Raw genomic sequence first — 24,826 nt, 5'->3', positions numbered from 1 at the left:
TTATATGTTTTACAAGCAATGTGCCAGTAGCTCATGCTTGTAATTCTAGCTATTCTGGAAGCTGAGATCTGAGGATTGCTGCTTGAAGCAGGCAGGAAAGTTGGAGAAACTCTTATCTCTAATTAATCAACAAAAATGTCAAGGTAGGGGCTGGGAAGGTGGCTCAATGGTAGAGCGCTTGCCTTGCATGCCTGAGGCCCTGGGTTCGATTCCCCAGCACCACAAAAGCAAAAAGAAAAAAGCTGGAAGTGGCATTGTGGCTCAAGTGGTAGAGCGCTAGCCTTGAGCTGAAGAGCTGAGGGACAGTGCCCAGGCCCAGAGTTCAGGCCCCACGACCGGACCCCCCCAAAAAACAAAAAAAAAAATGTCAAGGTAGAGCTGTGGTAGAACATTAGTCTTAAGTAAAAAAGCTAAGGGACAGTGCTCAGGTCCTGAGTTCCAGCCCTAGTACTGGCAAAAAAAAAAAAAAAAAAAAAAAAAAAAAAATCACTGTGGCTTGGGGAAGCCACCATATTGCTACAAATTTCAGACATTTCTTAGTCTAGTGATAGTTCATGGAAATAGATTGTGCATAACAAGATATGATACAATAATTATTAGACAAATAATGAAGGAAGGTCATGCTTTTTTCCCCTTCATATAAGATCTCAATTTTTAGCCCATGCTAGTCTTGAATTTGAGATTCTCTGGGGTACTGGGTACAGACTCTGAGCTTCTTTTGCTCAAGGTTAGCATTCTACCATTTGAGCCACAGTAATACTTCTGGCTTTTTCTGTTTATATGGTACTGAGGAATTGAATCCAGGGCTTCATGGATGCTAGGCAAGCACTCTACCACTAAGCCACATTCCAAGCTCATCATTCTATTTTTAATTATTATTTTTGTTAAATAACTGAGGTCAGTTTCTGTTTTAAGTTCCCAACTGAAAGCTCAATACTCTAAGCATTCTCTGTGTATGTGTGTGCTGGTCCCTGAGTTGTTTTTTTTTTCCTCAAGGCTAACATTCTACCACTTGAGGCACAATTCTACTTCCAATGTTTTGGTGGTTAATTGGAGATCAGTCTTATGGACTTTCCTGCACAGGCTAGCTCTGAATCATGATCTTCAGAACTCAGTCTCCTGAATTGCTAGGATTACAGGTATGAATCAGTGGTTCTGGGTTCTCAACACATTTTTAACCTAAAATGTTCTGTTAAAAGAACATAACTTAGATCTCAGAAGTATTCATTTACAATAATTAGCATTTGTCCAGGCAACTACTTATAACCTTTTCCACCACCAATCTATGTTCAAGTGCACAGATAGAGTTCACCCAGCCAAGTACCTCTGAAATGTCGAAGTGGAAATCCAGAGTCTTTCCTGGTAGCTCCTTAGAGGCACTGGCCCACACTCGGTGTATCTCTAGCTTGGACAGGTCGCTGTGCTGGTAAGAAGGCAGCACCAGACTGGCCGATCGAGAAACAACCAGCTTCAAGATATTCAGAGCTTCTCTCCAGTGAACACTCTGCATGAAACAAAATATTTGAAGTCATTCAACACAGTTATTTCATTTTTGTAATCTACTGGGCCACTATTGAAACCTCTCATGACCTGTCAGAAGTCAGTGATAAGTAAAGGGCAAATATAAAAATTATATAATGTACATGTGTACATGTACTAATACATATATTAATTATATATTCTATATGTATATATATACTATATGTATATACACATATGTATATAAATATTTAAACACACACACACACAAACACACACATAAGCCAGATGTAGGAAACAATCCATTTTGGCCACATTCTAGTAAATTGGGGTTTCAAACAAGATACCACTTTTGCAAATGTGCTCACTGTCTCCTTAATTTGATTTTAAAAAATGTTCCTAAGAGCCAGGATCTGGCAGCTCATACCTGTAGTCCTAGATACTGAGGAGGCTGAGATCCAAGGTTCCAGTTCAAAGCCCATACAGACAGGAAAACCTATGAGACTCTTATCTCCAATTAACCAGCAAAAAGCCAGAAGTGGAGATGGCTCAAGTAGTAAAGTGCCAGCTGTGAATTAAAAAGCTTAAGGACAGCACAAAGCCTTGAGGTCAAGCCCCAGTGTGGACATACCCTCCCACAGATATCTCTAAGGCCTATTATGCTGGTGACATTGCCTCTTACTCAACGTTCTTCCTACCTCCAGGTCCCAGTCTTCTTTCTTCCTTTTAGTTTTCTGGGTCTCCCTATTCCATTTGTTTCCTGCATATCTTGATTTCTTTTCCTCCTCACCTTTTTATCGTCTTCATTACCCAATCCAATAATCTGAAAGTCCTTAACTTGATATGGTAGAGGAAGTAAAGATGGAATATAATATTTGACTTGGATTGTGTAAAATGGATAATGAATGATTTGAAGATATAAGTGTAAGTGTGCTGTGGATAAGACTTCCCTGGTAACTAGCCATTTTAGCTAGTAACTGTAATTGTAACTCTGTAACTCCATTTCTCTGTTTTCTGAACAATGTGAGCCCTAACCCTAACCCAAAGTGAGCTGAACCGTCACCACCCTTTGTTCTATTCCCCTGCTTCCCACCAGCAAAACCTTGGCAGGAAATGTAAACTTTAGGTGAGAATTTCTTGTAACAATCATTGGCTAAAACCAACACCCAGCCTGCCCCTTTCCCCGCCCTAGCCCAAAATGCTTAAAAGCCCATGTGGACTGGCACTCAGGACTGTTTCCTGGGATCCCAACTCCAGGTGTGGTCCAGGCGCATCAGCACTTTTCGCTCAATAAAATCATTTACATTTTCACCATAGACTGAGTGGTCTCACTGCCCTCCCCACTACAAACTCTTCTCCTACCTTTTTTATTTTTATTTTTTATTTTTATTTTTTTAGTGTGAGAATACCGTACAGAGGAGTTACAATTACATGGGCAAGATAACGAGTACATTTCTTTTTCTTTTTTTTTCGGGTTCATTCTCTCTCTCTTTTTTTTTTTTTTATTGTGAAAATACTGTACAGAGGGGTTACACTTACATGGACAAGTTAATGAGTACATTTCTTATCAAGCATTGCAGCCTCCTCCTTTGTTTCTCCTTCCCATCCCTTCCCATCCTCCCTCCTACCCCCACCCAATCCTCCCCCCACTCCCCCAACAAAGTTGTAAAGTTCATTTTTCTTTTTCTTTTTTTTTTTGGGTCCAGTCGTGGGGCCTGAATTCTGGACCAGGACGCTGTTCCTCAGCTCTTCAGCTTAAGGCTAGAGCTCTACCACTTGAGCCACAGCGCCACTTCCAGCTTTTTTCTTTTTGCTTATGTGGTGCTGAGGAATTGAACCCAGGGCCTCAGGCATGCAAGGCAAGCGCTCTACCACTGAGCCACCTTCCCAGCCCCGTAAAGTTCATTTTTCGACATAATGACTTGTACATCTCATTGTTGCAATGGGTCCACCTGTATCTCTGTTTTAACGATTTGTTTTTTCCCTTCCCCTCCACAAATTATACCAACATCCCATACAGTAAAAGCAGGGGTTATACCGGGGGGGAGGGACATACAAAGCAACAAAGAAATCATCTTATAAATATGTTAGAAACAATTGCATGAAAGGAAAAAAAACAAAAAAACATTTGAATATTTATCTTGGGGTTCATTCCCCTAACATCAACTTATCTGACCTTTTTTGCTTGACTCAGACATATACTAGTTATTGCAAATAAGGGAAACCATGGGGCCTATGTTTCTTTAGGCCTGGCATACTTCACTTAATTTTTCCCAAGTCTTTCTATTTCCTAACAAATGGGGCAATGTCATTCTTTCTGATGGAGGCATAGAATTCCATTGTGTATATACACCACATTTTCTTGATCCATTCATCTACTGAGGGGCATCTGGGTTGGTTCCATATCTTAGCTATGGTAAATAATGCTGCAATAAACATAGTTATGCTGGTAGCTTTAGTGTGGTCTTGTTTGTGATGATTTGGGTAAATGCCCCAAAGTGGGATTGCTGGGTCATAGGGGAGCTCTATGTGGAGTCTTTTGAGGAACCTCCATACTGCTTTCCAAAGTGGTTGAACAAGTTTACACTCCCACCAACAATGCAGTAATGTTCCCTTCTGTCCACATCCCCTCCAGCATCTGTTGTTATTAGAGTTCTTGATTTTAGCCATTCTAACTGGGGTGAGGTGGTATCTCAATGTTGTTTTGTTTTGCATTTCTTTTCTGGCTAGGGAGGTTGAGCATTTCTTCATGTGTCTATTGGTCATCCTTCTTTCCTCTTCAGAGAAGTTTCTCTTTAAGTCTTTAGCCCACTTATTTATTGGGCAGTTGTTTCTTTGAAGATTTGTTGTTGGGGGATTTTATTTTTTAAGTTCCAGGTATATTTTAGATATGAGACCCTTTTGTCCCAGTAATCTGTCCCATTCTTTCCATTCAGATTTGCAACTCAGCTGAATCTTCTCCTGGTTGGCCTGGACTATATCAAGGGCCTTGTAACAGGCCTCAAGACCCTAGCCACAGTGATCTTTCAAGAACTTGGTAGACCAAGCCACCTTTCTGTTGAAATCTCTTAATGAGCACCCTCTAGTGGAAAGGGTATAGTTCACACTCAAAACTCAGAGTATCCTAAACCAGGCCAAGTCTCTTCAGCCTGTATGCTTGTCCTCATGCTATTCCAGAATCCTGGATGGCCTTTCCTTTTCTTAGTGCTTATCAAAAACTCAGTTTGTGTTACCTTCTTTGTTTCCCTGAAAAGCCTCAGTCTGACCAGGCCTTTGAAGTAGGTCAGACTGAAATTAAAATATTGAACATAGGTAAACCAATTTGTTGAAAATTATAATTTTTTCTTTTCATGAATTTTTTATTGTTATTATAAAGATGTATAGTGGGGTTAGAGTTCCATTAAGTCAGATAGAGTACATTTCTTTTTGAAAAATGTCATCCCTTCCCTCCCTCTCAGTTTTCCCTCCCATCCCCACCCACAAATTGCATAGTTCTTTTTTCCCCCCCGGTCATGGAGCTTGAACTCTGGGCCTGGGCACTGTCCCTCAGCTCTTCAGCTCAAGGCAAGTGTGCTACCCCTTGAGCCACAGTGCCACTTCCAGTTTTCTGGTGGCTAATTGGAGATTAGAGTCTTACAGACATTCCTGCCCAGGCTGGCTTTGAACTGTGATTCTCAGATCTCACCCTCCTGAGTAACTAGGATTACAGGCCTGAGCTACGTGCACCTGGAGCCTGGTTCATTTTTAATATAGTGTCTAGTAAATACCACTGCTACATTTGTTCACCCTTTGTCCTACCATTTCTGTGTCCCTGTACCCTCCTAAAGACAGATAAATGAACCAATATGACAAAAGGAAAACAGAAAACAACAGCAAAGAAAAAATCTTGTTCCATTTCCTCTTCATTTTGATAAATATTTTATATGATCAGATGCACATAGATTTTTTACACTTATATATTTCTTTCCTTGTTAAATTATGCACAAGGAAGATTATGTTCTGAAAATGAAATTAATCATTGTTCAAGGCAAAACACTAAGCATCAGAGATGATTGGCAGGCCTAAGGCAATGTGGGCATTGTCAGATCATAGAGAAATGGACCACATACTATAGGACCACGGAAAGATGTGGTCACCAGATGCCCACAATGTGGCCCTTGAAAAATGAAAAAGATAGTTTAGAAATCACTTTAAAAGTTAAAGAAAAAGTTCTGTAAGTCATATGGCTGGTGAAATTAAGATAAAAAAGGAATATCTAAGATCTGGAGAAAAAGGTGTCGGTGTTGTTAACTGTGGCCTCCTCCAGCTTCAGTCTGAGGTTCTGTGTTTCAGATTAACTTCCAAGTTTCTAGAAACCTTTTGTAGTTTGGGTTGCTATTTTAAATTTCTGGTTTTATCTCAGGGTATGACTTTAGCAGTGTGCAGGTGTTTATTGATGTTTACCAGAGTCCTGATGGGAAGGTGGCTGCTACAATGAAACTAAAACCGCTGGCTTTGGAGCCAGCTTCAAATACCAGCTCCACTCACTACTAATTGAGATCCTAGTGTTAGTATCTTGGGTTATTTGTTCCTAATTGTATTAAAACTTTTAGGCTATTTGGTATGGAAATAGAGATTAGCAATAATGAACCCCATTGTACATCATCAATTATTTATACATCATGAATAATTTTTTTCTAACTATTTTTTTGGTTGTTTGACAGAATATTTTCTTTTTCTTTGGCAGTATTTTTTTTTTTTTTTTGCTGACCCTGGGGCTTGAACTCTAGGCCTGGGCTCTGTCCCTGAGTTTGTTTTACTCAAGGCTGGTGTTCTGTCACATGAGCCACAATTCCACTTCTGGATTTTTTGAGTAGTTTATTGGAGATTAGAGTCTCACAGACTTTCCTGCCTGGGCTGGCTTCCAACTGCCATCCTCAGATCTCAGCCTTCTGAGTAGCTAAGTTTATAGGCATGAGCCATCAGGCAGTACTGGGGTTTTGAGCTCAAGGACTCTCACATTCACTAAGCCAGTGTTTACTACTTGAGTCATGCCTCCCCTCCAGCATTTTGCTGATTAATAGAAGATGGGAGTTTCATGGGTGTTTTCTGCTTAGGCTAGTTTCAAATGGAGACCCTCTAGATCTCCGTCTCTTGGGCTGTTGGGATTACAGGCATGAGCCACTGGTACCTAGCCTGCTTGCTGGAATATTTTCAAGTACATTTATCCAAGTTCCTTCACTGCAGTTTCCTTAACCCCCAAGTGGAAATTTTCACCACAGAATAACCAGCCAGATCCTCACAATAATGCACAGCCTGTGAGCCCTAAAAAGCAGAACTTTGTCCTCTGAAGAAATAAGCATGCCAAGGCCGTATTCTGCCTTTCTCCTCAGGAATGTCACTCAGGCTGTGATCCTGAACACTGATGGCATCAAGGAATGAGTGTGTAGGCCGGTGCCCATGTGGTTGGGTACCCAGTCTTCCCATAGTTCTGGCTAACCAGTGCCACTATCCAAGCACTCACCTGCACATATTTTTCAATGGTCTTGAGAACTTCCACATTGAACTGCTTCACAGGAACAACAGAGAGGTCCATGTAGCTGAGCAGACTGTAGATCACTTGGAGGAGTGGCTGCTGCATACTGGGGAGCCCTTTCTCCAGAAGCTGTGGAAAGGGGAGCCAGCGGTCAGCCCTAACCCCATTTTCCCTGAGAAGCACCAGGCTTTGCAATGCTTTCACAAAACAAAATCCTAACTATGGAAGCCATGAAGAGGCCACTGAAGGCAATGTGAAAATTCTGAGGACACAGAGAAAAGTCACACGATAAAATGTAAAAAACAAACAAAAAAATCTCAAAAGGAAAGCACCCAACAATACTAATCATCAAATATTACAAATTAAAAGTTGGACACCAGTGGCTCACACCTGTCAATCCTATCTCCTCAGGAGGCTGAGATCTAGGATCATGGTTTGAAGTCAGCCCAGGCAGGAAAGTCTGTGAAACTCTTATCTGCAGCGAACTACTCAGAAAAATCCTGACAAAGCTCAGCGACAGTGCCCAGCCCCTGAATTCAAGCCCTAGGACTGGCCAAAAACAACAACAACAACAACAACAAAAACCCCAAAACACCATACAAAAAATTACAAATTAAAGCAAAAGATATAATAATTTGTCAATCATTAAACTGCAAAGAGTAGCAACTGATAATATTCAATATTGGTAAGAAGTTAAGGAAATGGGTAGTTGAATATCAATAGAGATGTAAATTGGATGATTCGGCAACTGAGGTCAGGGCACTATAGAGCATCATATCTGTGTGTGTGTGTGTGTGTGCGTGTGTGTGTGTGCGCGTGTGCACACGTGTGCCAGTCTTGGGGCTTGAACCCAAAGCCTAGGCACAGTTTCTGAGCTTCTGAAGTCCAGGATAGTGCTCTACCACTTGAGCCACAGCTCACCCAGTTTCACTTCTGAACTTTTGGTAGTCAATTAGAGATAGGAATTTCACGGGCTTTATTGCCACAGCTGTCTTTGAACCAAGATCCTCGGATCTCAATCTCCCAAGCAGCTAGGATTATACCACCGGTGTCCAGCTGAGGGTCACACATTTGAAATAGAAATTACACTTTGAGGAATTGTTTCCAAGCCAGAAATAGCATAATTTATCTACAAGATTTTTTTGCCAAGACATTATTTATATGGTAAAAAATCATAAAGCAATTGAAATGTTCAATTGTAGGGAAATGAATGTGTAAGTTAATGTTAAATTACATGCTGAAACTGGGTGCTAGTGGCTGATGCCTGTAATCTTAGCTACTTACGAGGAGTAGTAAGTGGCATGAGCTTCTGGTGATAATGATTATTTTTAACCTACTTAGACTTGGACTGGTGACATAACTAAAAGAAAAGCTAGGACAGATGTCCCCATTCTCTTTGGAAATGCCATAACAAACTGTGCAAACTCTTATCGCAGAAGGCGAAACAAGACTAAAGTTGTTGAAATAAGTTAGTGGTTACCTATCACCCATGGATCCCATAGACTTCAGGACCTTGTGTGTTCATGGTTGGGACAGAAGGTGCTAAATGAATACATTTCATCATCTTTGCTGCTATGTAGTTTTAGCACCAACACACACAGAAGTCAGAGAAACAGGCTTGTGATTAACTTGATAGAAACTCATTGGTGTGATGATAAAAGTTTGATTCTGGCTTTGTAAATACAAAAGATAATTATAGCAAGCTTATTTTAGAATAAAAGTAAGCTGTGTTATGTAATTTGGAATAAATACCCATTTAACATCTCAAGCCACAAAGAAGTTCTGTAATACAATCTGAACATTCAGGCTAACATTTTCTCATCTTTACCAGGCACTGACAGAAAGCTGGAGGCTTGCTCTGCTGCCTTGAAAGTGGGGTACATTGTTAACCTGGCTGAACCTCAGATTCTGTATTATAAAAGAATATAATGCACTCATGGATTTGTTGCAAGGAAAATGATTGTTTTAGTATCTATTATAATACATAATTAACAATAAAAACAAGTGTCTAGGCTGGGAATGTGGTTAAGTGATAGAGTGCTTGCATGCATGAAGACCTGGGTTTGATTTCTCAGTACCACATAAAGAGAAAAGGCTGGAGTGGCTCTGGGGTTCAAGTGACAGAGTGCTAGCCTTGAGCAAAAGAACCTCAGTGCCCAGAGCTTGAGTTCAAGCCGCAGGACTGATTTAACAAAACCAACCAACCAACAAACAAAAACCAAGTGTCTAACAGGTGGATGATGGAAGCTATGAGCCAGGCTATCCTTAGTTGAGGACTTACCTCTGCAAGGTAGGTGATCATGTTCAAGGTTATGTCGGCATAGGCTTCGTGAAGATAGCGACAGACCACATTGACCCACGTGGCACAGTCCCTTGTGTAGCTGTGTGTTTTATAAAGAGTCATCACATGTGCAAGATTTGAAAGTTTGGGGTTTTTCTCTTCCAAGCAAACCTTTTAAGGCAACAGAACCAATTAGGGTGACAGTCTTCTGGTGATTAGAAGAAACATCAACAACTTTGCTATATGTTCTGACAGTCTGCAAAGTCGACTGGCATACATTTTTTTGGTCACTACAGAAGTGGTTAGCTAAGTAATTAGCTAATGCAATTTTCAAAAATTCTTTTCCCTTGTCTTAAGAATGTAGGCAAAGATGACAGCTAGATTAGCCACTCAGAGATGCACTAGCAGTTTTAGGTGAGGTGATCGTTGCTTCTCTAAGGTGGTAATTCCTACCTGGCATGGCCTTCCTGATGGCCTGAACATAGAACCATAAGACATACCTGAGCAATCCTTTCTGCTATGTCCTTACAGAACTGATTGGGGTTTTCAAAATGCTGGATCAGTTGGGGCAGGAGACATAAGACATTCAGAGGAAACCCTGGATGAGAGAAGACACAATGGAGACAGCGGAGTATAGTACGCTTTAACTGGTGTAGTGGAAGGTATTTCACAGATTTTATTCCCAGATGAGGCTAAACAGTCTTTTGAAGAAGCCTAAATATGATATGACAAAAATAAATCTGTGAAAATAATTATAAAATTTTAACCACAATGGCAACAATTGCAAAGGAGGAACTGAACCAGACATACAATTTTAACAGACACTGGTCATCTTGCCAGGGACTGACTGAGAATAGGGACTATGGGTACAGTTTCATTGGCACAGACAGAAATGAAACAATGATGCACAGGCCAATTATTTTTAAGTCATAGTCACATGATTATTTATTTATTTATTTACTGCTATTACAGGAGCTTGAACTTGGGACCTCACACTCTCCATCCCTTGATTTTTACACGTAAGGCTGGTGCTCCACAACTTTAGCAACACCTCTGCTTCCACCTTTTTGCTGGTTAGTTGGAGATAACCATTTCAAGATGGCTTCCAACCTAAAACCTCCTATATCAGCCTCCTGAGTAGTTAGGATTATAGGCGTGAGCCATCAGTGGATAGCCACATAGTTTATAAAGAGAAAGAATTGCTTGATATATCTGAGTTAAAATCTACTTCTTGGTATGATTCTGGGCTACTTACTATGGTGTTAAAAGTTGATCTTCCTTAATTAAAAACAAATTTCAAGAGGAAAAGAACAGCAAAGAAAAAGAAGAGATTTAGAAGTTAAGTAACGTACAAGAGTAAGGCAAAAATAAACAGTATCTGAAACTTGATCTGGAGAGCATAAAAATAGCACTAATATCTTATATATAATTTCTGTGACCTTTCTGATATTACCTTAAAGTATTTTGTATAATGTAAATAAAGTTTACATATTTTTTTTTCAGTACTGAAGTTCAAATCCAGGGCCATGTGCATGTATCTGTGCTAGGCAAGTGATCTACCAATGAACCATATCACAGCTCATCATATAGAATTTTGAAAGAAAAAAAAAGTGAGACCAAATACCTGTAATCCTCAGACTGAATCCTGTAATACTCAGGAGGCTGAGCTCTGAGGGTTTTAATTCAAAGCCAGCATAGGCATGAAAGTCCATGTGACACATTTATAATTAACCACCAAAAAGGCAAAAGTGGAGGTGTGGCTCAAGTAGTAGAATACCAGCTTTGAGCAAAAAAAGCTTAGGGACAAATTTCCAAATCTTGAGTTGAAGCTCTAACACTAGGACAGAAAAAAAAAAAGCAAAAAGACCAAAAGCAAAACACTGACTACCAAACATACCTATATTCCCGTTAGAATTGTTAAAATCACCTAAGTCCCTATCATCTTATTCCACTGGAGACAAACTATATGAGGGAATGATGTTGGACTTACCAATAGCTTGTGATGAATCCACCATGGATACCTTAGACACTGGTGTGAGCAAGCTGAAGAGCTGCAGGGTAAGGTCTGTGGTGGTGAGGGATGTGAATCCTTTGAGCAGCAACTGCTGTAACCCTGAGAAGTCAGCCCACTTGAGCTGTGCCTGGAGCTTCTCAAGTTTTTCTCGATTCTCAGCTTTATCGAGTGGCATATGTGCCAACAGTCGATTCAACAGCCTCAAGGCCATGAGGTATTCGAATTCAAAATCAGACTCCATCAAGGCCACTGTGACCCAGAATATGGTTGCCAAGAGATTGGTTGGGTGGTTTATGTGGGATGGGTCTGTAAGACTGTCCTTCAAGGAGGAGGAACTTCTGGTTTTTGAGGAGAGGCCCTGTTGGGTACAAGCCTGAATTCTATCCAATGTGGCACTTCGAGGTGGGTCGGAGGATCGGTCCACAACTCCAAACTTCTTGGGCACAGAGAAGCTTCTTTGATGTCGACTCCTCTCTGTGGTCGTGGGGTTGCCACTGGTGGCTCCTGGGTTCACATTTAGTTGTCCTGTGCTCTTCCTGCTTGCTGTTAGTTTAGCACTGGAGCTTAAGTCTGGTGATGAAGAGCTGGGTATAAAAATAGGTAAGTTCAATAGATTGCCAGCATGCTTCCTAAAAAGCCAGTCCTCAAAAATCCACCGAGAAAACACCAGAGTGCATACTGTTTCTACCAGCTTCCTTTTCCTTATCTTTAAAGCTATGAAAAATAAACCTCAGCAGAGAGTTTAACAAGAACTGGGCATGGTAACCCATGCATGTAACACCAGTTACTAGAAGTAGAGGCAATAGAATTGAGATTGTGAGGTCAGTCCCAGCAAAGTTACTTGGATGCCCTTCTCAAAAACAAAACACAAACAAAAGTGGTGCTGGTGTGAGTTACATGGTAGAGCACCAGCCCAGGTAGGCTCTGGGTTCAGACCCAGTATTGTCAAAAAAACTAAAAGAAAAACTTTCTCTTACAGAATAAAAAACAAAACCTAATTTTGACTCTACTTACTGAAGGCCGATCTCAAACAATCAGCATTTTTTTGGTTCAAATTTGGACAGGAGTAATTATGGAATAAAATTTACCTGATGAGCACACATTTTAATATTCTGTTAACTGATCAGGAATCTCAAATATAGAGAGCAAAGTAAATATTCGTGTCAAAGGTATTTTTTTACCTATTGAAATTTAGTGAAAATTATTTGTCTACTTATGCTGAAAAGTCAATTCTAGTTCAATTTTTACTGCCTTAGATAAGTTTGTAGGTTCATTTAGAAAAATATGTTTGATAGTAGTTCAACTTGCCAGGCATGGTGGCTCATACCTGTCATCTTAGCTACTTGGGAAGCTGAGATCTAAGGATCCAGGTTCAGAGCCAGATTAGGTAGGAAAGTCTGTCAGACTTTATTTCCAACTTAACTATTAAAAAGTTGAAAGCGGAGGTATGGTTCAAGTAGTAGAACACTATAGAGAAAAAAAACTAAGGTACAGCACATAGGCCCCAAGTTTAAGCCCCAGTACTAGCACAAAAAATCAATTTAAGAATAAAACAAGTTACAGCTGAGCATTAGTGGTTCATGCCTGTAATCTTAACTACTCTGGAGGCTGTTATCTGAGGATCATGGTTCAAAGCCAGCTTGAGCAGGAAAGTCTATGAGACTCTTATCTCCAATTAAATGCCCCAAAAGCCTGAAGTGGAGCTGTGGCTCAAGAAGTAGAGCACTAGCCTTGAACAAAAAAGCTCAGGGACAGTACCCAGGCCCTGAATTCAAGCCCCAGAAATGGAATGCATGCATGCGTGCACACACACACACACACACACAACTTCCAAAAGGCATAATATTTTTACTGACTCAGTTTCTAGGAAGATGATCTCAGTTGTAAAATCATGAAATAATAAATTTAAAATAGGTTATAAAATATTGTCAGGAACAAAAAAAGATATTAAGGTAGAGATTTCTTTAAGTTAGCATTTATTCCAACTATTTTTTTATGGTTCAGATAAACTTGTATCTATCCACTTAAAAATAATATTTAGGGTTTTGTTTGGTTCTGAGACCTGCTTGGCCACCTAACCACCAGAAAGACAGAGGTCAACAACTTTGGACCTGAAGGCTTGGAAAACAACAGAAACAATGGCTAGAAATGCCCAGCCCTCACCACTCTCCGAAGGCCTAAGGGAGGCATCTTAACAAAGGGCCTCCACATTCTTCCCCCCGCAGGGGGAAAAGTCACTGCAAGTCCTCAAAGGACTCCAGGGAGAAGGCAGCAACAACCCTCACCACCATGCTTAAACTCTCATCACTGCTCCTCATCATGATGGAAATCTGTACCTACAGTGAAGGGCCTTCACAAACCCTGAATCCAGATGTATAAATCACAGCAAGAGATATCACAAAATTCACAAGATAATGTGCCATCCTCAAAAACCAACAACAACACGTGGGAGGACTTCACAGATACCAAAGACTCATTAAAGCAATGATGAAAGAAGTGCCTAACAAAATAAGAGAGCAAATCCTTAAAAAAACTAGAATACCAAAACAAGTCGGACAAACAGTGGGATGATATAAAGAAGAAAATGTAGGACATGGGGCTGGGAATGTCGCTTAGTGGTAGAATGCTTGCCTTGCATGCATGAAGCCCTGGGTTTGATTCCTCAGCACCACATAAACAGAAAAAGCTGGAAATAGCCCTGTATCTCAAGTGGTAGTGCTAGCCTTGAGGAAAAAAGTGCTTAGATTCTGAGTTCAAGAAAAGAAAGAAAGAAAAGAAAATGTAGGATATGAGAGGCGATATCTATAGAAAGCATGAAGAGCTCTATGAAGGACATGAGTAAAACCATCAGTAAAGAACTAGGATGCATGAAGGGATCTATCTCCCTATTACAAAGCACAGTAGAAAGCCTTGGCAGTAGAACAAAAGAAGTTGAAATCAGGACATCAGAGGTTGAAGATAAAGCAGAGGAGTTAGAACAGTCAAAGGCATTAAAAAATATTCAGAACAGACCAAAGGGACATTCAAGAACTACTGGAAGGCTGGGAAGGTGGCTTAGTGGTAGAGTGCTTGCCTTGCATGCATGAAGCCCTGGGTTCAATTCCTCAGTCCCACATAAATATAAAAAGCTGGAAATAGCGCAGTGGCTCAAATGGTAGAGTGCTAGGCTGGAGCAAAAGAAGCTCAGGGAGAGTGCCCAGGGCTTGAGTTCAAGCCCCAGGGTAGAAGGGTAGGGACAGGGGGGAAGAAAGGGGGGGTAGGAACTAGAGGACTGCCAAAAGGTCAAAACTACATATAATTGGAATAGATGAGGGAGAAGAATGAAAAACTAAAGACACTGAAAACATCTTCAGCAGAATAAAAACAGAAAATGTCCCCAAATTCAAGAAAGAGAATCTTAACCATCTGACAGAGACATACAAAACTCCAAGCAGAGAAGACTAGAGAAAAAATACTCCCAGACACGTTGTAGTAAAATCTTTTTTTTTTTTTTTTTTTTTTTTGCCAGTCCTAGGGCTTGAACTCAGGGCCTGGGCACTGTCCCTGAACTTCTGTTGCTCAAGGCTAGCGCTCTACCACTTGAGCCACAGTGCCATTTCTGGCCCTTTCTGTTTATGTGGTACTGAGGAATGGAACACAGGGATTCATGTATGCTAGGCAAGCACTCTACCACTAAGCCACATTCCCAGCCCTGTTGTCAGATCTTTTGACTTTCAAAATAAGGAATTAATTTTAAAGGCAGAAAAATCAAAGAGAGAACTTCACTACAATGGAAAGAAGATTTAGAAGAACTATAGATACCTCAATGCAAACTCTAAATGCAATAAGAACCTGAAGTGACATAATTCTGGTTCAGAATGACAACTGTCAACCGATACTAATATACTCAGTAAAGCTATTATTCACAATTTACAGAGAAACTAAACCTTTCCATGATCAATAAAAACTAAAGAAATTCATGAACATGAAACCAACACTAAAGAGGACTAAAAAGAAGCATGTATCAGGAGAAGAAAATAAAAATAAAAGAAACAGCATGAATAAAAACCACTAGAGGATTAGTTTAGTAAAACAGTAAGAGGAAAGAAGCAAAAAACACAGAAACAACAAAATAGCAGGATATATGGTATATATCTCTATAGTAATTTTAAATATCAAAAGGCTCAATTATCTGGTCAAAAGACATAGAACAACAGCCTAGATTAAAAAAACAAAACCCAAACATTTGTTGTATCCAAGAAGCACATCTTATGGCCAAAGATAAATGAGTGAAGGGATGGAAGAAGATCTTTGAAGCAAATGTATCCTGCAAGAAAGCCGAGTAGCCATACTGATATCTGATAAAGTAGACTTCAAATCAAAATCAATACGAAGAGATATAGAAGAACATTTCATATTAATAAAAGGAATGATCCATGAAGAAGAAATTACACTGGTCAATACATATGTACCAAATAGTGGAGTACGTGAATATATTAAACATTCTTAGATTTACAAAAACTGATAGACCCCAATATGATAATAGTGGGAGGGTTTTACACCCCACGGTCACCAAAGGACAGGTTAACAAAAGGTCAACAATGAAACCTCTGATTTAACTGGCACTATAACCCAAGTAGACTTAATAGACGACATCTGCAGAATATTTCACTCCGCATCCACACAATATACATTTTTCTCAACAGTCCATGGAACTGTCTTCATATTCTAGGATACACATGCCTGGGAAAATTTCAAATAAGTTGATAAACTTCCTGTATTCTACCTGATCACAATTGTATTAAATAAGAACTCAACAGCAAAAGAGACCGAATGATACATAGTTAATAACAGCTGGTCATGAAAAAATAAGGGGAAAAATCAGAAAGTTCCTGCAATCCAATGAAAATGAAAACATACACCGGAACTTCAAGGATACAGCAAAGCAAATGTTGAGAGGAAAGTTTATAGTTTTTAGTGCTTACATACAGAGAACAGAAATTGCTCAAGTACATAGTCTCATGATACAACTAAAGCTAGAAAAATACAGAAAGGTCTATGAAACTTTCATCTCCAATTAACCACCAAAAAGCTGGGAGCGTAGGCTCAAGTCGAATAGCACCAGTCCTGAGTGATAAAGCTAAGGGACAGTGCCCAGGCCCTGAGTTGAAGCTGATACTCAGCCCAAATTTAAAAAATAATTATGCATACTTTTTTCAGGTCAGAAGTAAACTTCACAAACTAGATTTGTTGTTGGTATTCTGCTCAAATATTCTCCCAAATATTCAGTATAGTGAATTTGATTTCAGAAGGTCAATAAGAAGATTCTCACCGAGATAACACGGTTAGGAGGTCGCTGTTCTTCAAGCAGTCAGACAAGTTATCCACAGCAGCTTCCAAGGTCAGGAGCGCTTCCATCACGTATCCCTGCCAATCACACAGAGCATCAACACTCTTGCACGCTTATCTCCACTACCAACTTCCTGAATACCACTTCAATGAAGGCAGACTTTATTTTAACAAGGTTAGTATTTCTCAAAGCTAGAGAATAATTGTTGCATTAGCGAAGGCTCAAAACGAAATGGAAAGGTGGCTTAGGAGTTAACAGATTTATTTCTCTAAGTCTGACAGCCTCAAGAGGGTCTGATATTTGGAGGTGGTGGGGATAAGCCAGCCTCCTGCTGAGAGCTAGGGTGAGCAAGTAAGATGCAGAGCACCGATGGCTGACAAGTTGAGGTACAGCCATTAATTGGGCCTCAGTAGCATCTCAACACAGATGGCTAGGAGGTGAGGAGGAAAGAAAGGTAGAGCCTACAGGTGTACAGGTTTCATCCACTTAAGTTGCACCCTTAGCACAGGTGTGCAGGTTTCCTGAGATACAGGAACAGTCTGATGGGTATTGGCCCTAGACCCTGTAATGGGCCTTGTTTTTCAATCTGCTTAGTTCCCCAGGGTTCTTCCTGCATGCTCTTCTAGGGACAGCTCGCCTCCATATAGGGTAATGCTTTGTACAGAGACTGTGGAGGACAGATGCCATATTCCTTACTCTGGGTGGGAACATGGCATCACTGCATCTATAGTGGTGGGAGAAAATCCAAACAATATAAAGTAGTCTATCCCCATATCTACCAAAGAAAACCACTGACAATCCAGCTCAAGGTCAGCAAATCCAGGTAAAAAAATTCAGCCAACAGCTGGGCACAGTGGCTGTGCCTGTCATCGTAGCTAGGACACACAAGGATAGATTCAAGAGTCATCTTCAATCCAGACTAGCCCAAGCAAAAAACATTCATGACATCTCATTTGAACAGAAAAAAGATGGGCGTGGTAGTGTGTGCCTCATTCTAGCTACAGAAGAAAGAATACATAGGGTCACAGTCCAGGATGGCCCAGGCAAAAAGGGAGACCTAACTCAAAAATAACCAGAACTAAAAAGGACTAATGGTAGAGCACCTGCCAAATACACTCGAAAGGCCTGAGTTCAGACCACACATCACCAGACCCCATCCCAAATCAAGAAAACAACAACAACAGACCAAAACAAGCTCACTGACAAAAACAACAAAAAAGATCTCCTGAAAGAATTTTCAGTTTTGTGTATAAAACAGAGCAGTAGCTATAGAATTTCTACAACCATGATTCTTGAAGTTGTGAGACGTCTGGAAGTTTTTCAAGTAAAGAGAAAGCGGCTTACTCAACGCTTGAAAGGACAGAGAGAGCATTCCTTCAGCCTGACCTCAGAGGGCTTCCCTCCGTTACCTGAATCTCATCTCCATGCTCTCCGATCACCTCCACCAGTCTGGACAGGAGGTCCGACAAGGCGTGTGCTGACAGGGGTTGCTTGAGGGCCCGGAATATCTGGAAGGACCGACCTGCGTAGTGCCGTGAAGAACTGGCCAGGGCGGTCTGCAGTGCGACTTCGCTCAAGTGCTGCTCCAGGTGGAAACCTAGAGCCGGAGGAGACGGGGAGTGGGTCAGCATCAGGGTCATCTGTGGGTTGAAAACAGGCCCAAAGCCCAGAGCGACCAGGAAGTGACACTTATTTAAAAGTCAATTATTTTAAACAAAAGATTGTTCAAATGACAATAGACCTGAAAGCATTAAATGTCTCCACGTGAGACAGCAGGGCTCTACCCCTGAGGGAACAATGTCCCCATTTCCCATTTCCCTTTGCAGTTAGGTGTGGCCAGGTGCCTTCCTTCTGCCAGTGGACTGTGGGAAGCAGGGTCCAGTGCTTCAAAATGCATCCTGAGTACTCTGCTTCTCACCCTCTCCTCCACTATCTGACCTGCTGGCTGGGAGCAGAGCATTGAGGCTGGCAGATGCAGAGCCATAGGTTGTACAAGGTTACCTGCCCCACACCCAAAAGGACCAAGGACTAACCTTCAACATGTTACACTCTCAGCTTAGAATGTATTTGTGTTAGCAGCTAAGCAATTCTAATACACATGCTTCTAGGAACACATTGGGTGTGTGCAGCAAACACAGGCTGAGAGCTAGGATGTGCAAAGACATAGAAGGGGTTAAAAAAAGACAGACTTGAAATGGCCTGATGTATCTTCTGAGAGTTCAGGACAAGGCGTTCATATATTTTTTCATTTTTCGTATAATCAAGTATTTTTGACAGTGGCTCACATATAAATTTTAGGTGTCTTCTTTCGGGCTACCTTCAAAATTAAGTGGCTTTTGAAGTCCTCTAATTATTGTTGGTGTTTTGGATTATTATTGTCAGTACTGGTGTTTGAACCCAGGGCCTTCTGTTTGTTAGGCAAGCAGCTCTACCACTTGAACTATGCCCTTGGCCCATGATCTTAATACTTCAAATGAATTCCAAAGGGTAAAATCAAAATGCCAAGTCTGACTTTCCAATTTCAGCTTGTCAGAAATTTTTATTTTTCAGTAGGTACCCTCTGATAAACAAGTATTGTTAGCAAACACTTTTAAAGCCAAAATGTTTAGTCAGGCATTGATAACTCATGCCTATAATACTAGCTATTCAGAAAGCTAAGATCTGAGGATCTCAGTTCAAAGCTAGCCTGGGAAGAAAAGTCCATGTGACTCTTTTTTTTTTTTTTGAACTCTGGGCCTGCCTGGGCTGTGCCTCAGCTCTTCAGCTCAAGGCAAGTGCTCTATCACTTGAGTCACAGTGCCGCTTTGGTTTTCGGAGTGGCTTATTGGAGATAAGAGTCTCACGGACTTTCCTGCCCCGGCTGGCTTTGAACTGCGATTCTCAGATCTCAGCCCCTTGTGTAGTTAGGACAACAGGTGTGAGCCACTGACGCCAGGCTCCATGTGACTCTTATCTCCAGTTAATCAGCAAAAAGTTAGAAGTGGAAGTATGGCTCAAGATGTAGAGTGCCAGCATCAAGCACAAAAGCCACGCAAGGGTGTGAGCATCTGAGTTCAAGCTCTTACACCAACGCAAATGAAAAAATAAAGCCAACAATTTTTATCATCGATTCATTTTTTTAAAATCAATTAATTTTTGATACTGGAGATCAAACCCAGAGCCTTACACATTCTAGGCAAGAGCTCCATTCCAAACTTTCATAATCCTTAAAAAAGGCAAAACAAAACAGTTTGATCCTTTTAACTAGCTATTAAAATAGGAGAACTGATATTTACAGTTGAGACAAAATGGCCATGAATGAGTTGTGCCTCATGATTTTATAAAAAATTAGTAGTATGGGTATAGTTTAATCTAGTAAGGTAAAAGAAACAGAAAAAAACAGGGTGAGAAAAGTACTTAACAGACCATAATACAAGTAGTGATGTCCTGGCCATTCATGTACTCAACTATGATTCAGGTACACAGGCAGCATCTGGAAACTCACCCATGAATGAGTTTATGACCAGGTTGCAGGTGGTGTCCTCATTGATAGAGGAAATTCCATAACACAAAAACAATAAAGGAGGGATTGGGGCAAACAGAATAGAATACCTGATTTGGAATCTTTAAACACAGATACGACGTGACGTAGAAAATTAGTCAGCTGTTCGGCACTCTTGGAATTTTGATTCTTGGGTGTGATGTCTTCATGGCACCAAAGTGGGCCAAATGCCCTTAAAAAAAACACATGCACACACACATAAAATGTCAAAACTCTAATTGCCATTCTGTATTTGTGTGTGTGTTCATGTGCGTATGTGTGCTAGTGTTGGGGCTTAAACTCAGAACCTGGACACTGTCCCTGAACTTTTTTTTTTTTCTCAAGGCTAGTGCTTTACCACTTGAGCTACAGCTCCACTTCTGGCTTTTCTTTTTGAGTAGTTATCCTGCTTGGGCTGACTTGAACTACCATCCTTAGATCTCAGCCTCTTGAGTAGCTTGGATCACAGGCTTGAGCCACTGGTACCTGACTCATTCTGTATTTTAAAATCCATACATGACTCAGAAGTATATTATAGTTTCCACCACCACCACAACAACAATAACAACAACAACAACAAAAGGTCAGGGACATCGCCTAGGCCCTGAGTTCAAGCCTCAGGATCCATTTACCCACCTCACCCTCACTCCCTCACACACTCACACACTCATACACACACACACAAACCTGAGAAAGGAGAGCATATGTCCTGACCACCTGCCTTTACTGGACCCCAGGGTGCTAAACATTCTAAAGCCTAACAGTGAACTTGAAGAACTGGAAGATCCAAAAGGACAAGCTCCCTAGCAGCTTTCCTTAATGCTGACCTCTGCTTAGTTTGATGCTTTCTCTATCATGCTTGCCATGGTTTCTGGTTTCTGACTCCTGATCCCAAAGGACTCATGGGAGCATGTGAGCAACCAGTGCTTTGCTAGCAGCCGCTCCTGGGTTGACTGTGGCTAGTATTGTTGGTTCTCAGAGCAAAGTTCTTGGGCAAGAGCAATCAGATCTGTACCTCTAAGAGATGATTTTAAAGTCATACTCATGGCAGGGTGCTGCCATCTCGTCTGCTATATCATTTTAGCCGAATGTTCCCTGCATATCTGTTGCCTATCAACATTACTGTCAACAGGTGGGGCCCAAGAGAACCATTTTCCATTTCTTTTATACAGAGTTCAGCAGATCCAAGGTAAGAGAGGACAGAGGAGTTGGTTAGAACTCTAGGATCACTTTTCTTTGTGTTTTACAGTGTTGGAACTTTTTCCAGAAGAATGTCCTGAAAACAGCACTGTTGACTCCTGACACTTGTTACCTGGTGGTCAGAAACTCAATGAGCTTGTTTGCCTTCTCATCCGCTTCTGCAGCTGCATCAGTGTCTTCGGCCTCTTGGGTCATCTGTGGGAGGTTCCCACTGCTGCCGCCCAGACTGATGCTGGAGGAGGTGGAACTGGAGCTCAGCCCCGAGTCAGGCACTGGTGATGACTGGTCCTCTCTCAGGAAGTCAAAGCCACCTAGTGGAATGAGAAAGAGAAGGAAGGATGTAGAAGAAGGGTAATTATCAGCATGCTTACGGAGACCTGAGGAGAACATAACAGAAATGTGATCATACTTAAATTTGAGGAGAAGCTGGATGTCACTGGCTCAGGCCTATAATTCTAGCTATTCAGGAGGCTGAGGTATGAGCATTGTAGTTCGTAGTCAGCCAGAAGGAGACAAATCTGAGACTCATCTCCAATTAACCATATACTTGCTGGAATACATCTTTGTCCTGGAGAGTTTGAACTAGAACTTTTAATAGTCTTTGAATTAGCATCTATTGAAAAGAACATTGGGTGTCTCTCAGAGGCCACAGAGGGGTTGTTTTCAATTGTGTAGCTTGGCTCAAAATATAGAGCTTAAAAATGGAGATCAGTAGACTTTATACCGCAGAGTTAATTATGACTTCATATTTATTTTCTGTTAGAAGGCAAGACAGGCAAGACAGTTGAATGGCAGGTCCATTCCCTTTTAAAGGAATGAAGTACCAGTGACATGTGAAATGCAGCCAGACCCACTGCCATAATGTATAACATGTATAGCGTTTTTACATAAAACTCTATGAGATGGTAAACTTCATCACCATTGTAAGATATTTCAAATATCATTTTTCTAGTGTTGGAAAGTGGGCTCAAGCAAGCCCAGCAAGCACAAAGTCCTGAGTTCAAATCCCAGTACCACAAAGAAAAGAAAGAAAATGTCAAACACTATTGTTCTAAATGGCAACCACTGACCGATTCTTTGGGGGAAGTCTTCATGAGTAGCTCTACCCGTGAAAAATCCCCGGTGAAGAAAAAAAATCTCATGGCCACCTTATATAGCTTGACCTACCAGAGTAATTTCTCTAGCTCAGCCAATGCTTTCTCCCCTGCTCTTAAAAGGGAAATGGTTTCTAATAGACTTCCCTTAAACACCAACGGTTTTTAATAGGTTCTCATTAAATAGTACCTTCTGGAATAGACTCAACTATTCTGTGAAGTGAAAACACTTTCATGAAACCCAGAAGCTGGGCACCCTAGCTGTGGCCTATTCTTCACTGGGGGACCAACCACCATCCTGCCTTCTCTTCACCCTTCAGTATTCTAGACTGATGCTCTTGACCAATGGAACGATATCAATTTCAAGGCACCGACAGGAGTCTCATCAATAAGAGCAGCAGTCATAATTATAATAATGATATAATGATGAAAGTACATGTAAAAGTAGTCAGGAATGTCAGGCGCTGGTGGCTCACACATGTAATCCTAGCTACTGCCAGAGGCTAAGATTTGAGGATTGAGATTTGAAACCAGCTTGGGCAGAAAAGTCCATGAGACTCTTATCTCCAATGAACTAGCAAAGATCTGCAAGTGGAATAGCTGTGGTAGAGCACCAGTCTTTAGGAAAAAGCCAAGTGAGAGTATGGGGCCCTGAATTCAAATCTCAGTCCCAGCACAATAAATGAATAAATAGATAAATAAGTGATAAATAGATAAATAGATAAATGAACGTGGCTTTTTTTTTTTGGCCAGTGCTGGGGCTTGAACTCAGGGCCTGGGCACTGTCCCTGAGCTGCTTTTGTTCAAAGCTAGCACTCTACTACTTGAGCTACAGCACCATTTCTGGCTTTTTCTGTTTATGTGGTACTGAGGAATCAAACCCTGGGCTTCATGCATGCAAGGCAAGCACTCTACCACTAAGCCACATTCCCCAGCCTGAAGGTGGCTTTTCAAGAAGCAAATTCACATCAAGTAAGATAGTTCCTATCCCTTATACTTTTATTCACTCAATTATGTGGAAAGTTGAAAGCAATAGAGTGAAGGGAGTTACTTTGGCCTCCATGGTCACCTCTGTTACCTTCCCACCTGTGACCAGGCTGCCTGCCTGCCACTCCTTCTCCTGTTACCTGTATATAGGTATTCCGGCTGGTAGGCTGGCTGGACGGTTAATGTCTTGGCCTCACCCATCTCTCGGGTCTGCAGGAGCACAGAGGCAATGGCATGGAAATTGCTGTTACAAGAAAGGGCTATCAGGAGATGAAGAAGCAATTTTTTGCTGTGTTCAAAGACTTCAGGCCGGTAATGGTCCAAACCTGGAACAAAACAGTGGAATCTTTTTAGTATAAACATATGTGAAATGCCTTTAGATTCCAGGGATAGTAAAGATTCCAAAATACTCAGCAGGAACAGGCTGAAAGAATGTTTAGTGTTTCTTTGTAATTGTTTGGCACACCAGCATATGGACCCTGGGCTCAGGAAAAATAAAATGCTTTACTTTTGAAATAAAAGGTTCCCATGAAATGTTGATGGATGGATCATTCTTGACCTCTCTGACCTGGAAGCATCTGATTGGTCGTTCATATTCATCCTTCCTGAGAAGCGTCTCTTCCCTGGATCTCCTTGGTACTGAAGGATCCTAGGGCTTTTTTTTTTTAATTTCTAACAATATTTACAATATAACATTAAAGGCAAATTTGTTCAGGCACACATATTGAACAGCATCACCTGTCCATATGAATTTATTTCTGTGCATTGTCTTGTTGGTGTTTGTGTGTTAAATAAGCTCTGCATTCTTTACAAAGACTGTGAAGTTATTCAGAGAAGATATGGTAACGTTATTCACTAACAAATGCGGCTGCCTTCCTTTGCTGGCATGCCTGGAAGAGGGATGGATTTCTCAGAGCTGATCTATGGATTAAACTGTGGCTACATAAGGACAAATGAACTGTAATCTGTGGCTATGTTAGGAAGAAGGGCCATAGATAATCACTGGAGAGCCAGGCGCTGGTGGCTCACACCTGTAATCCTAGCTACTCAGGAAGCTGAGAGCTGAGAATCATGGTTCAAAGCCAGCCTGGGCAGCAAAGTCCCTGAGACTCTTTATCTCCAATAAACTACCAGAAAAATGGAAGTAGTACTGTGGCTCAAGTGGTAGAGCGCTCACCTTGAGCTGAAGAGCTGAGGGACAGTACCCAGGCCCAGAGTTCAAGACCCACAGCCAATTAAAAAAAAAAAAAGAATCATTGGAAGAGTTTCCTGGAGGGCCCAGCCCAGAGCAGGATGTAGTATCGTGTGCATGCATCTCATCTCCCCAGAAGAAGTATGGTGCCTACAAAGGAGGCAATTTATTTTGAGACATGGTCTCACTATGTATTCTAGGATGGACTCAGACTC

At 41.1% G+C, this 24,826-nt stretch overlaps 1 protein-coding gene across 2 annotated transcripts in view; it reads right to left on the bottom strand.

Moving 5' to 3' along the window:
- The window catches only part of Fry (FRY microtubule binding protein), a 365,147-nt gene that overhangs the window by 55,847 nt on the left and 284,474 nt on the right, over window positions 1–24,826 (bottom strand). For both annotated transcript variants that reach the window (XM_042685416.1, XM_042685417.1), the window contains exons 39-48: window positions 23,560–23,745; window positions 21,451–21,649; window positions 20,210–20,331; window positions 18,028–18,215; window positions 16,601–16,695; window positions 11,266–11,873; window positions 9,776–9,873; window positions 9,276–9,446; window positions 6,983–7,123; window positions 1,325–1,504 (exon numbers count right to left, since the gene is read on the bottom strand). In XM_042685416.1, the coding sequence (XP_042541350.1) occupies window positions 1,325–1,504; window positions 6,983–7,123; window positions 9,276–9,446; window positions 9,776–9,873; window positions 11,266–11,873; window positions 16,601–16,695; window positions 18,028–18,215; window positions 20,210–20,331; window positions 21,451–21,649; window positions 23,560–23,745 (1,988 nt within the window). The remainder of the gene's footprint in view (window positions 1–1,324; window positions 1,505–6,982; window positions 7,124–9,275; window positions 9,447–9,775; window positions 9,874–11,265; window positions 11,874–16,600; window positions 16,696–18,027; window positions 18,216–20,209; window positions 20,332–21,450; window positions 21,650–23,559; window positions 23,746–24,826) is intronic.

This window comes from Dipodomys spectabilis, unplaced genomic scaffold, assembly GCF_019054845.1.
Source record: "Dipodomys spectabilis isolate Male_0828 unplaced genomic scaffold, ASM1905484v1 ptg000095l, whole genome shotgun sequence".
Taxonomy (NCBI): Eukaryota; Metazoa; Chordata; class Mammalia; order Rodentia; family Heteromyidae; genus Dipodomys; species Dipodomys spectabilis.
Note: the sequence above shows the minus strand (reverse complement) of the source record. Positions and strands in the feature narration are given on the sequence as shown.